This window comes from Macrobrachium nipponense, chromosome 5 (assembly GCF_015104395.2).
Source record: "Macrobrachium nipponense isolate FS-2020 chromosome 5, ASM1510439v2, whole genome shotgun sequence".
Taxonomy (NCBI): domain Eukaryota; kingdom Metazoa; phylum Arthropoda; class Malacostraca; order Decapoda; family Palaemonidae; genus Macrobrachium; species Macrobrachium nipponense.
In genome coordinates, this window is record NC_061107.1 from 84,671,845 (window position 1) to 84,686,844 (window position 15,000).

Sequence of the window (15,000 nt, forward strand, 5' to 3'; positions counted from 1 at the left end):
GAGAGAGAGAGAGAGAGAGAGAGAGAGAGAGAGAGAGAGAGAGAGAGAGAGAGAGAGAGAGAATATGTTTAGGTTATTGATTTTTTTTCAACACCTCCTTTGACGTTTGAATGAACATTTGTGATTGTAGGTTTTGCCAATTTCCCGTGGTGGGTTGACTGGCAGTCCTGTATTGACTGTGCAACGCCAGGAAGATTGCATGCTATGAATGAATAAGAAAAATAGCACTAGGGTCTAAGCCGGAATCAAGCATGCAAGCAAGCAAAAACAAGGAAGCAGAACAGAATATCATACTTCCTAATGAGTACCATACCTTTTGGAAGCTTGAATTTCAAGTCACTGGCCCCTGTGGTGGGCTTCTGCCACTACCGTACGGTTTATCATTAAATAATAATAATAATTATAATAATAATAATAATAATAATAATAATAATAATAATAATAATAATAATAATAATAATAATAATAATAATAATAATAATAATAAAATATTCATAGTAGCATGGCTCTTAAAATGGAGAAACAAGCCCACATTTATGTATATGTACATAAATTTCAAAAAATCTGTCTAGAGAGCTTCCAAGAATCTGTTCGGTTCTCCTTTTCGATTTAACGAAAGCTCTGTGTACAGATTTATCTTTAAATACTATGAACTTACTCATAACTTTGGGTTTGTTAGCCCAGTAATAATAATGGCCTCAAGAATTAATGGGATAATAGAAGCCCAAGGAGAGTTCTGGAGCAGAGAATTCCCTTTGTTTTGGGAAGTCCTAGCTTGGAAGTCCTAGCTGCTAGCATCAGCATGTTGCCCGTGGCGTCGGTCGATTCCATCTTGGGTCGAACCATCGATCCCCTTACTGAGGCGGCGGGAGTAGAGCCGTGATTGTAGAGCCTGCAGGACATTGTGACGACGAAGGGAGGAGGAGGAGGAGGAGGAGGAAGAGGAAGAGGAAGAGGCGAAGGTGGAGGAAGAATGAATGGGCGCTCGTGATAAGGAAGGGGTTTTGGACGCTATAGGACTAGGGGCAAGGGGTAGATATTGGGGTCTTCTTTCTATGACACTCCTATGGAGTAAAGAAGGGAGAGAGAGAGAGAGAGAGAGAGAGAGAGAGAGAGAATGTGTGTATGTGTGCAATGTTGAACTGCATAACAGACCGGCTAGACAGTATGGTCGTGTGCTGCATGAATCAATGGTCAAAATGCTTTGTTAGGCAACACCGGCACTAGAGCCTCTCTCTCTCTCTCTCTCTCTCTCTCTCTCTCTCTCTCTCTCTCTCTCTCTCTCTCTCTCTCTCACGCACAAGTTTTTTTCAAGGTAAGCGCACAACAGGAGAGAACGGGATGTATGTTCAACAATCATAAAAGGAAGCGAGCGCTTGGAACCTGTAACTCTAATTGAATTGGAATATTTCAGCTGTGCCATTAACCAAGGTTGATGTATTTCCCTTTGAGTCTTTTATTATTCTTAGCTTCAGATCGCTCATATTAATGCCAAGATCTATAGAAATTGTGAATTGAGCTGTGGAAATATTGTAGTAATTTGAAAACTGTGTGCTGTGCTCTCTCTCTCTCTCTCTCTCTCTCTCTCTCTTCTCTCTCTCTCTCTCTCTCTCTCTCTTGTGTGTGTGAGTGTCTCATATCTTGTGTATTTCAAATTTTCATCTCTCTCTCTCTCTCGTCTCTCTGGGGTGTGTGAGTGTCTATATCTTGTGTATTTCAAATTCATTCTCTCTCTCTCTCTCTCTTCTCTCTCTTCTCTCTCCTCTCTCTCTCTCTCTCTCTCTCCACACACACACATCGTATGCAATTCAAACTTCGTATCCATCAGTTCTTGTATCTTTATTCTACTTGTGTCGTTTGATACTGTAGTAATAATCAACTATGTTTTCCTTAGCCGTTGTATTTTCTTATCCAGGTTGGGTGTTTTTTCATCACCTCCATCTTTATTTCTGTGTCAGGATCAATACAGTGTCAACAGTAATCACTTCATGTACGATATGTGGCGTTACATCAAGACCGGCTCTATTGGCAACGCAGCAAATTAAGGGTTAGGGCGCCCCCCCCCCCCCACCCACCCCACCCCCACCCTCTCTCTCTCTCTCTCTCTCTGAGCGCTGAATAGATTATGCATTTTGGAACTTCTCAACGGAGCAGAAAAAGGGTCGAGTGACCAATCTGGAAAACGGCTTTGCATTTTGTAACGGTTTGCAGTTGCAGTCGACTAACCTATGGATCAAGTGGCCTTGCATTTCGTAACGGTATGCAGTTGCAGTCGACTAACCTATGGATCAAGTGGCCTTGCATTTCGTAACGGTATGCAGTTGCAGTCGACTAACCTATGCATCAAGTGGCCTTGCATTTCGTAACGGTATGCAGTTGCAGTCGACTAACCTATATGGCCTTGCATTTCGTAACGGTATGCAGTTGCAGTCGACTAACCTATATGGCCTTGCGTTTCGTAACAGTATGCACTTGGAGTCGACTGACTTATGCAGCAAGTGGCCTTGCATTTCCTAACAGTTGTAAATGGTGTGGGGAAAAGAATAGAAGCAGTAGCACTTTGTAATGAATGTGTGGGAATCACGGATGAATTATTTCTTAGCCAAGTATAAGTGGTCCTCAGTTATCATCGTGGCTTTGATAAGGTACAAGATAATAGGAATACTGATGTACGTGCGATTTACATTATGCATAGTTGTGCCATTTCATAATTTGAGATCCCCTGTCGACGGGTAGAGGTGCACTGTTGGCATGACTTAAGGTTCTTTACCACGTCCCCTCTGTCCCTAACTGCAACCCCTTTCATTTCTTGTGCCCTACCTCCGCTCATATTCGCTTTCTTCTATCTTCCTTTCCACCCTCTCTTAACAATTATTGTTGCAACATTTTTCCCAGTTCTGAATGCCCTCACAGTTTTTCAGCGCTTGGCATTTGTCTTATATTTTATATGGCGATTCCTACATTGAGCCATGCCTTTCCTTAACGTGAGGCACCTGACTGCTGAACCTCTCCGTAGAGAGACACGTGGTAACTGGTAAGGGAGTTTAGTAATCGTTCGCAGGTGGTCAAGGGCACACTTACTGTGAACTGTGTTTGTCTGTTGTTGGTGTTTTCTCTGACACTATTTCCTTCTAACTTCTGGCTACGTGGAAATATTCGTAATAGACTTTGTAGTGACATGAAAATTGTGGGTCTTTGTCAAATGAACATTATTATTTATTTATTTATTTATTTATTTATTTATTTGTAACCATTCATGATCTCCACACCTGTCCTCCTCCTTCTCCTCCTCCTCCTCCTCCTCCTCCTCCTCCTCCTCCTCTCCTCCTCCTCCTCCTTCCTCCTCCTCCTCTCCTCCTCCTCCTCCTCCTCCTCCTCCATCCTCCTCCTCCTCCTCCTCCTCGCCCCCCCACCTCGTAGGGGGATAGTACCGTCAGTGCACCTCACGTAGTGCACTGTAGGCCTAACTTGAGGTTCTTTGCAGCGACCTTTCGACCCCTAGCTGGAACCCTTTCATTCCTTTTTTATTGTACCTCCGTCCACGTTCTCTTTCTTCCATCTACCTCTCCACCCTGTCCTAACAATGATTTCAGCGTTATCTCCGGCGATGATTAACCCTATAGATTCCACCCCTTGGCCTTTGGCTTGAATTTTTAATTCTGTTTCCAACTCCAATTCCTTAGCCTCCTCCCGTTCGTATTCTGTCTTTGCTCCCTCTCCTAACAATTGTTACATAGTGGAACCGCGAGGTTCTCCTCCTGCTACACCTTTCAACCCTCCTCTACTTTAAGTTTTCCTTTCAGTGCTGGGTGACCTAATAGGTCCCAGCGCTCAGCCTAAATCTTATGTTCCCATTCCTTCTCTTCTTCCTGCATATTGTGATGTGGAAGGCGTCCTGCAAGTGCTGACGAATATGTAACCAGTACCAGTGGCCATGGTGTGCTGCAAGGAGCTTGGCTGAATGAAATTCTTTCAGAGGAGCTTAGGAATTTCGTTTCGTTGTCTCTTGAGAATAGAACAGTCTATTTGCTGTTTTAGGAAAATTATTGTATTTTCAGATGATGATATAATTACTGTGATTATTTAAGCTTTGAAAGAGATTGCAGTCGTTGAGTTGCTTTGCGTTTTAGATGGGATTGTAGTTACTAAGATGCATTCCAATATACAGTTGTTTGTTTGTTTGTTAACAACAAACGATATACAGTTTTACATGACACAAGATTGCATTTGATAGATGTTTTATAGATGACATTGCGACAGTTTGTGAAGTGTATTGCATTTCAGATGAGATTGCCTTACATGAAGTTAAAGAGTTGTAATCAGTTGTAGTAGCCTAGACTATATCTTTGAGAATAAGTGTTAATCATCTCTCTCTCTCTCTCTCTCTCTCTCTCTCTCTCTCTCTCTCTCTCTCTCTCTCTCTCTCTCTCTCTCTCTCTATATATATATATATATATATATATCATATTATATATATATATATATATATATAATGTACCCACATTTGATTTGAGGTCGGGGTTCATTCCCGATGTGAGAAGACAGTAATTTGTGAAAAACGTGGTCATATATACATATATATATACATGTGTGTATATATACATATATACTTTATATATATATATGTATGTGTATATATAACTTACACCTACTTTTTTCTGTATTATTTAATTTAGGAGAATTGAGTTGAGTGTCCGGGATTTTGGTCCGTATATTATTCTAAAGTTTTCTTTTATTTTTTCATCTCCGGCAGATGGCGAGCACACAGAAGACAAACCTACAGATGGCAACCTTAAAGATGAAACTACGAAAGAGGAAAAGCACCGGCCACCGCCTGTTGATGTAAGTTCTCGTCTTTCAGTCGTTTCTGGTGTTATTAAGATTTATTAAGATGTGTCTTGTAATAGTACTCGTCTTCTGTCAACTCCCGGTAGGGCCGTGGCCTTTTGGGGAGGGGGGGGGGGAGAATTTCATATTGGGGAAGTGCCACGCATAACTGCCTACAACAGTTCTCCTTTTATTTTAATAGTTACATTTTTATCTTTTATCTTTTAATGTGTTCATTTGTCTTTTGTAGTAACTGGTCTCTTCTTTCTGTATTTCCTGTTACCGCCTATTGCTCTTTTCTAATGAAAACTATAATTTTTGGATGCTTGAATTTCAAGGGAAAACATATGGAGCAATCCGGTATCGTACAACAAACATGTAACGTGGCTCCAGGAAGTCAAGGTTGAAGAAACAGGGAGAATAAAACAAAGATTCACTGTCATCACGACAGACACAGTCAGACACCAAGTAAAGGAAATGCCCAACTGGAAAGCCCCAGGTCCCGATGAAGTCCATGGATACAGGCTCAAAAACTTCAAGGCCATACACCCAAGAATAGCAGAACAACTCCAGCATTGTATCACAAATCATCATGCGCCCAAATGGATGACCACAGGAAGAACATCCTTAGTCCAGAAAGACAGAGTAAGGGAAATATAGCCAGTAACTACAGGGCTATCACCTGCCTACCAATAATGTGGAAGTTACTAACAGGTATCATCAGCGAAAGGCTATACAACTACCTAGAGGAGACAAACACCATCCCCCACCAACAGAAAGGCTGCAGAAGGAAGTGTAGGGGCACAAAAGACCAGCTCCTGATAGACAAAATGGTAATGAAGAACAGTAAGAGAAAGAAAACCAACCTAAGCATGGCATGGATAGACTATAAAAAAGCATTCGACATGGTACCACATACATGGCTAATAGAATGCCTGAAAATATATGGGGCAGAGGAAAACACCATCAGCTTCCTCAAAAATACAATGCGCAACTGGATTACGATACTTACAAGCTCTGGAATAAGACTAGCAGAGGTTAATACCAGGAGAGGGATCTTCCAGGGCGACTCACTGTCCCCACTACTCTTCGTAGTAGCCATGATTCCCATGACAAAAGTACTGCAGAAGATGGATGCAGGGTACCAACTCAAGAAAAGAGGCAACAGAATCAACCATCTGATGTTCATGGACGACATCAAACTGTATGGGAAGAGCATCAAGGAAATAGATACCCTAACCCAGACTAAGGATTGTATCTGGGGACATCAGGATGGAGTTTGGAATAGAAGAATGTGCCTTAGTCAACATACAAAAGGGCAAAGTAACAAGGACTGAAGGGACAAAGCTACCAGGTGGGAACAACATCAAACACATAGATGAGACGGGATACAAATACCTGGGAATAATGGAAGGAGGGGATATAAAACATCAAGAGGTGAAGGACACGATCAGGAAAGAATATATGCAGAGACTCAAGGCGATACTCAAGTCAAAACTCAACGCCGGAAATATGATGAAAGCCATAAACACATGGGCAGTACCAGTAATCAGATACAGCGCAGGAATAGTGGAATGGACGAAGGCAGAACTTCGCAGCATAGATCAGAAAACGAGGAAACATATGACTACACAGCACTACACCCAAGAGCAAATACGGAGAGACTATACATAATGACACGAAAGGAAGGAGGGAGAAGACTACTAAGTATAGAGGACTGCGTCAACATCGAGAACAGAGCACTGGGGCAATATCTGAAAACCAGTGAAGACGAGTGGCTAAAGAGTGCATGGGAAGAAGGACTGATAAAAGTAGACGAAGACCCAGAAATATACAGAGACAGGAGAAAGACAAGCAGAACAGAGGAATGGCATAACAAACCAATGCACGGACAATACATGAGACAAACGCAAGAACTATCCAGCGATGACACGTGGCAATGGCTACTGAGGGGAGAGCTCAAGAAGGAAACTGAAGGAATGATAACAGCGGCACAAGATCAGGCCCTAAGAACCAGATATGTCCAAAGAACGATAGATGGAAATAACATCTCTCTCATATGTAGGAAGTGCAATACGAAAAATGAAACCATAAACCACATATCAAGCGAATGTCCAGCACTTGCACAGAACCAGTACAAAAAGAGGCATGATTCAGTGGCAAAAGCCCTCCACTGGAGCCTGTGCAAGAAACACCAGCTGCCTTGCAGTAATAAGTGGTACGAACACCAACCTGAAGGAGTGATAGAAAACGATCAGGCAAAGATCCTCTGGGACTATGGTATCAGAACCGATAGGGTGATACGTACAAATAGACCAGACGTGACGTTGATTGACGAAATCAAGAAGAAAGTATCGCTCATTGATGTCGCAATACCATGGGACACCAGAGTTGAAGAGAAAGAAAGGGGAAAAAGTATCAAGACCTGAAAATAGAAATAAGAAGGATATGGGATATGCCAGTGGAAATTGTACCCATAATCATAGGTACACTATAACTGGTTCACTTAAGGTAGATTCTTGGGTGATCCCTATGCCTACGAGACGTTAGTTTGGCGGCCGCTGATTGGCTGGGAGCTGCCTACCTCCCGGTACCAGCCAATCAGCGGCCACCAAACAAACGTCTCGTAAGAATAAAGCTCATCCGAGAATCTACCTTAAGTGAATCAGTTATAGACACGATCCCAAGATCCCTGAAAAGGAATCTGGAAAAACTAGAGGCTGAAGTAGCTCCAGGACTCATGCAGAAGAGTGTGATCGTAGAAACGGCGCACATAAGTAAGAAGAGTGACCTACTCCTAAGGAGGCAGGATGCAACCCGTAACCCCACACTATAAATACCGCCCAGTCGAATTAGAGGACTGTGATAGAGCCCCCCCCCCCCCCCAAAAAAAAAAAAAAAAAAAAAATAATAATAATAAAGATGCCCTTCTAAGAATTGTGTTAGCAAAGAAATTTCTTACAAAATGTCTCTTTCCTTCTGTTCCGTTTGATTTATCATCACGTTATTCTGTTTATTTAAATGCAGAGTAGAAGTGCAAGAGAATAACTGAAGAGAGTAAAGACTGGAGCCAGAGGGCAAAATCCTGAGGTGTATGCTATAGTAGATTCACATCAGCCGCGCATTTGATGTCTAGGTCAGTCCCTTACGACGCTCCTGATTGGCTGTTGATAAGCCAATGAGTTTCCAGCCCTGTCATTGGCTTATCAACAGCCAATCAGGAGCATCGCAAGGAAAGGGCCTAGACATGAAATGCACGGTTGATATGAATCTACTTATCTATTTATTTATTTATTTATTTTTTAGCCATGCCACTAGGTTAGATTACTATTAGGTTAGGTTAGCACCTCAACAGCAATTTGGTTGTGGGAAACATATAGTGATTATTTTCAAGAACATTATAACAATTAGTTATTAAGATATGGCCTCTCGCGTTTTTCAGGGAAAGGTCCCGTACTCGGTTGCATCTTGGTAAAATGCATCCTCGCGGGAAAAATTTCTCGTTACAATCATCATTCCCTTGTAGGTGGCGTCGGTGCACCTCAGTGGGTGACTTAAGGCTGCAGCCCCTTTCAGTTCTTTTACTGTACCCCCGTTCATATTCTCTCTCTCGTCACTCTTTCTCGTCACTCTTTCTTTGGTTGTCAGAGACGAGGGCTGAAAGAGGTATTATTGTGCTGGACCTTCATCCAGTAGGGTTTCCATGTGGAAACACTCCTGTGTTCTGTGGGTTTATTTCTCTCTCTCTCTCTCTCTCTCTCTCTCTCTCTCTCTCTCCTCTCTCTCAATAAATAAATAAATAAATAAATAAATAAACAAACAAATAAATAAAAAAATAAATAAATAACAACTCTGTTTCACAATATAATATTCATTTCACAAGAAAGAAATCAAACCTCATGAGCCAAATCTGCAAGCGTTGATTGAAATCAGTTTGCACTGGTATTGTTTCCTGGCGTGTGCATGCATAAGTCATCGTGTGTGTGCTGTTTACTTTGTTCTTTTACAATGAATACAAAAGGTTTTCAATATAAGGGTTGCGAATACAGGAAAGGAACGCGTGGATAATGTTACTAGCCTAAACGGACAGCGTGTAGTATTCCTCAAGATTCGATAGAGCCATGGGGAGTTATGACTAGCGATTACAACCGAAAGTCATAATGATCTTTATCGAAATTAACATCTTATAAAATATTATTTAATTTAAAAGAAAACTTGCAGAGGATAAAAAGAAACTTTGTACGGTAATCAAAAGAGAACCTTTCAGACGGGTGTTAGGCTAGGCTACCCTAAATCCCGCATAATGAAGATTTTCACTTAGGCTAAAGGCTAACGACCGGGTCTTTTGGAAACCAGCCATGTCCCGCGAATGGGGAAGAATGCATCAAGCTAGACGCAGCAGTCTAAAATCCCTTGTTACTTGGATTTTTGTCTTTCGAGAATCATACCGTATGACGTCACTCCGATGGATAGAGATACTACAATGTGGGTTTTTCCTTTTTTTTTTTTTTTTTTTTTTTTTTTTTTTTTTTTTTTTTGTTTTTTTTTTTTTTTTTTTTTTTTTTTTTTTTTTTTTTTTTTTTTTTTTTTTTTTTGTAGGGGGGGGGGGGGGGGAGGGCGGGGGGGGGGGGAGGCCGGAAGAAGGGTGACAACAACGGAAGTTTGACTACAGAAACGTAAAGTTGAATATAAGTAATCTGTTTGGACTATTGTGGTATATTCGTTAAGTTGCTATACTTTGAATGTTATGACTTAGTATACACTTAGAATACAGGTTTTAGAAGCCTTGGGTTTACAGCCACACAATTGTATTGTACAACAAGTCCCACTTTGTCAGTAGGGTTCAAGATATCAAGAATTACAAGAAGAAAATGAAGACTTTCGCTTTCCACTGAGGATATGGCACTTAAAATGGACTCGCCATTTCATTTGAAGTCAGACAAAGAAGCCCACTGCATTCGAGTGACTACCTGGTATCTAAAACGGTGCTTTGGTTAAGGGAGGCAGAGTGGGTGTTATGACAACATACCCACAGAAAGCGCAGTTGGTGTTAGCAATTTAATATTTTATTTACTGGTGTGCTAGAATTGGGAGAAACAGTCATTCATTTCCTCGCAATTTTCAATGAATTCTGACTTCATTCTGTATGCATTATAGGCTGATTTTATTGTGACGAAAGTGTGTTCATTGTCGTCATTGTTAGTTTTATATATTACGTAACAGCCGTTTTACGTACTGTATGTTGAGTCGTGTGCGTTTTTTATGCGTTTTGTGTGTTGCATTTTATCCTTCGTGACCTTGACTTTTATTCATTTCTGAATTGATGTCTGATATTATTGCCAAGACGTTGGCCTAAATAGAAGCAGAGCTGTGTTACAATTAGCCAGTGAGTTCCATGTGACTTTCCTGGTTGTCATTCGCAACCCGACTGTACGAATAAACTATAAAGCCACGGGTGACTCATAGACCTAGCATTATTATTATTTTATTTATTTATTTTTTTATTCAGCAGAATGTCGCTGAGCATTTGCGCTGAGTGGTTCATCTATGAAATAGTAGATTCGTATCCTGGGAAAAATACAAAATACTGTTTAAAGTCTGGTGTGCACATACGTATATCTTATTTACCGAGAAGTTTTGACAGGAAACTGTCACACTGCTCTTTAGCCAAACGTTCAAAATAGAGACGATGTTGCCGAGTTCATTTTCCTGTGCAATCTTGCCTACTGCTTTTATAATAATAATAATAATAATTTATTGTTATTATTATTATTATTATTATTATTATTATTATTATTATTATTATTATTATTATGGTAATTCTAAGCCTTCATTCCGCGGTAAAGTAGACTATGGTAGTTGACGTTTTCCTACGTTATTTTACTTACTAAACAAGAATTTAAAGTAATATTTATTCGGACGACTGTAATTAACCCCCAGGGGCTAGTACTAAACACGGCGAAATACATTGAACGCCCCAATCCCTAGTGGATGTAGTATTCGTGGTTACGTTTCTTGCAGGGCAATTCTAAAGAATAGTTCCGCACGGACTGCAAGGAACGTAACCGCGGATACGACATCCATTAGGGATTGGGGCTTCTAATGTATTTCGCCGTGTTTAGTACTGGCTCCTGGGGGTTAATTACAGTCGTCCGAATAAATATTACTTTAAATTCATGTTCAGTAAGTAAAATAACGTAGGAAAAAGTCAACTGCCATAGTCTACTTTACCGCGGAATGAGGGCTTAGAATTACCTTATTATTATTATTCTGAGAGGTCCACACTAATAAAAAATGTTGCGAGTTCGTGTATAAGTTAAAAAAAAACCCTTTACAAAGCTTTCGAACCCTTCCCTGGGTTTATCATCAAATCAGAATTATTTTGGACTGAAGATGAACCCAGGGAAGGGTTCGAAAGCTTTGTAAAGGGTTTTTTTAATTGAACACGAACTCGCAACATTTTTGTTTATTATTGTGAACCTCTTAGAACATTATATATACTCTCGCGATAGAGAGTTTTTCCCAATTATTATTATTATATTATTATTATTATTTATTTATATTATTACTTATTATTATTATTATTATTACCGTAAAAAACAAAGTATGTAAAAATAAATTGGAAGGAGAAGACAAAAATACAGATGATGTAGCGGGGTATACATAATCAATTGCAACAATTGTGGAGACAGATATGTGGGGGAATCTGGAAGGGGAATAAGGACTATTCAGAATGCAAGAACATAGAAGGGCAGTACAATTTAACTCTCAGGGGAGTGCTATAGCTAGGCATTGTTGGGAAAATGACCATAGGATGGATTAAAAAACAGTATTCTTATATACAAAAGCAACAAAATTAGTCACAGGAGGGTAGTAGAAGGTGCACTCATCAGAGAGATTAAAGTAATAGAAGGAAACAAAGGTTTTACCTCTGAAGATCCCATAAGCCGAGCTTTGATATTAAAAGATGCTAAGATTGACCCTGCTGACCTGGAGATTAGGTTTCCTGCCCAACAGACTTTTGGTGACCACACCCTTGCCTCAAGGATTAATCCCATTGACCATCAGCTCAGGATATCAGAGCGACAAGAGGGGATTGGCAACTCTCAAGAAAACCAGAACAGCCATCACATAAATGACAGCTCAACGAGAAGAAGTTCCAGAAGACTGCTGGGCCTTGACCCAGGCTAACATCCCAAACATCTCTTGAAAATGGGCCACAGATAGGGCCTGAAAGTACTCGAGTGTGTAGTAAAACTAAATGTAAATACTTAGAAGTAAACAAGTTACAGAGTGATTTTGTGGATTTCTTTTTCAATCTTATTGTTATTATTAAGAAGAAGAAGATGAACTCTTTTCGTATAGAACAAGCCCACTACAGAGTCCATAGACTCGAAATCTCTCTCTCTCTCTCTCTCTCTCTCATTTGTACAACTGACAGTCAGGCTATGTATGTATGTTTATATGTATGTGTGTGTATGTTCGTTATAGATGGCGACACTTAAGGACAGAATTGAACCAAAGTCGAACCATACATGTAGATTTGATAGGGGATGATTTTCAGCCGGGTGGCATTTTGATCTGGATATCGGGCGGGATGTCCGGCCATGCTAACTTCTATATTATTATTCGTAGAGAAAAACGAAAGCATATTTGTGATAGAACTTTTCACAAGGATTCCAAATATGCTCTTACATTTCTAATACGATGAAAAATAACAATGATATTAGAGGATGGTTTTTGCCCAGGTTTTTGTTTTGTTCCGAAAATCCAGCCGGATATTCAACCAAGCTAACTTCTTTAATATTAGTTGTTGAGAAAAACTAAAACATTATTCTGATAGAACGTTTCACGAGGAAAAATAACGATGATAAGTATTACGGTTCAAACAAAATTGGATCATATATGCAGATATTATAGGGGATGGTTTTTAGCTGGGTGCCATTTTGATCAGAATATCCGGCCATATATTTAGTCGAATTTTATTTGTATTTGCTTTATTGATATTGTCTTGTTTTAATAACATTCACAGAATATTTAAATTTTGTCAGGATGTTGAATATATTTTTTATGTATTTGTATATTCTTACTGTTGATCTTGTGTACATATGATTTTTTAAGATGTTCCATAAATAAATGATAATAGATATCTAAATTTATTTTTTATCCATGATTATGATAGATCCCTATTATGATTCAACCAATATGAATTGGAATTCAAATATTTCAACATAAATTTATGTTGAATACCATGTTTATTAAACATATATGGTGGCATTTAAAAAGAAATTTTATGTAGTTTTGATAAGAGTGGTGAAGTTGCATGACCGTAATGCCGCCTACCGTTGCCTGCCTGCCACTAGGCACTAGCCAATGGAGTGGGCTAATATATATAATGTGTGTGCGTGTGCGTGTGCATGCAGTGTGTGTTATGTATGTATGTATATACACACACACACACACATATATATATATATATATATATATATATATATATATATATATATATATGTATGTATGTATACATACATATATATACATACATACACACACAGTGTCTCCCCCCCCCCCCTTGCATGAATACCTTGAACCTGCGAATAGTGAAACCCATAAAAACGCTTTAAAACTGCCTATTTTGTTAGTTGAAACTCAAGACAAACCCACTAAAAATGTTTATACCTTTTTTTTTATAGTTTCATCACTAAAACTGCATTTTATGATGACATTGATAAGAAAAACCAGGAATTTGTGGATATTCCTCTTAGAAAAATACAGCGATTATGAGAATTTTCCACGAATGATAAGGGTATATGTTCCAGAGAAAAATCCGTGAATATGCAAGTCAGCGAATCCAAATTCCACGATACGGGGGTTCACTGTGTGTGTGTGTGTGTGTGGTATATATATATATATATATATATATATATATATATATATATATATATACATATATACATATATATACATATATATATATATATATATATATATATATATATATATATATATATATATAGAGAGAGAGAGAGAGAGAGAGAGAGAGAGAGAGAGAGAGAGAGAGAGAGTGTGGTACTTCGAGATACGAAAGGCTCAACTTACGAAAAACTCAAGATATGAAAGCAAATACAAAGATTTTTTTGGTTCTATATACGAAAATTGTTCAAGATACGAAAGGTTGTTGCTGTAAAGTCCGAGATTCGCCCGGACCACTGATAACAATTTTAAAACTCGCGCACCGCCAACTGAGTAGACTCGCCACCATCCTCCTGCTCTCCCATTGGTTCCTGATGCTAGCCACCGCCATAAGATCCTGCTCTCCTATTGGTCAGCATCTCTCCCATCATGCTCTACGTAAAGGCATTCTTCTTCGGCCATTGCTTCTCACCAGCGTTACCGTACGCACGCGGAATTCGTTCGTTCACATATACGATTTCGTTTGTTAACGTAAATTCGTGTTAGTGGTTTCGTTGTACTACTTTATCGTGTTGTGTGAGGACTTAATTAGTATACTACATAACTTAATTATGTACAGTATAGTCATGGGTCCCAGGAAAGTTGCTGAAGTTCACGGAAAGAAGAGAATGCTTTCTATGCAGACAAAAATGGAGATAATAAAAAAGTATGAAGCTGGCATGCGGTTGAGTGTGATCGTTAAGGAATACGGCCGAAATCCGTTGACGATAGGCACCATCCTTAAGCAGAAGGAAGCCATCAAAGCAACTACACCTTCCAAGGGCGTGACTATTTTGTCCAACAAGAGGAGCCATGTGCATGATTAAATGGAGAGGCTGCTTCTTCTATGGATTGAAGACAAAGAAATTGCTGGCGATATGATAACTGAGACGGCAATCTGCCAGAAGGCCAGCACTATTTTCAGCGATTTGATTGCCCAAGCCGAAGACGACGGAGGAGAGGGGACATCGACGGCAACCCCAGACTTCAAGGCTTTTCATGAGTGGTTCGAAAAATTCCGTAAACGGACTGGCACCAAAAAAAGACAAGAAATTTTATTTTAAGGTTTTTTTAAAGTTTAAGTGTTACGGATTTGTTAACGTGTTTTGTAAAGTTAAGTTTATGTTTCCTGACATTTTTAATGTGTTTTGTTAAGTTAAGTGTACGTACTACGTAAAAAATTTTCTGCCGTTTGTCCTCCTCCTCCTCTGTCACCACTTT

The 15,000-nt window shown here is 39.5% G+C and overlaps 1 protein-coding gene across 1 annotated transcript in view; it reads left to right on the forward strand.

The window, feature by feature from the left end:
- Positions 1-15,000, forward strand: part of LOC135215473 (phosphatidylinositol 4-phosphate 5-kinase type-1 beta-like) — a 555,040-nt gene that overhangs the window by 187,762 nt on the left and 352,278 nt on the right. Inside the window, 1 exon segment of the mRNA XM_064250216.1 lies at positions 4,754-4,842. Coding sequence (XP_064106286.1) covers positions 4,754-4,842 — 89 coding nt within the window.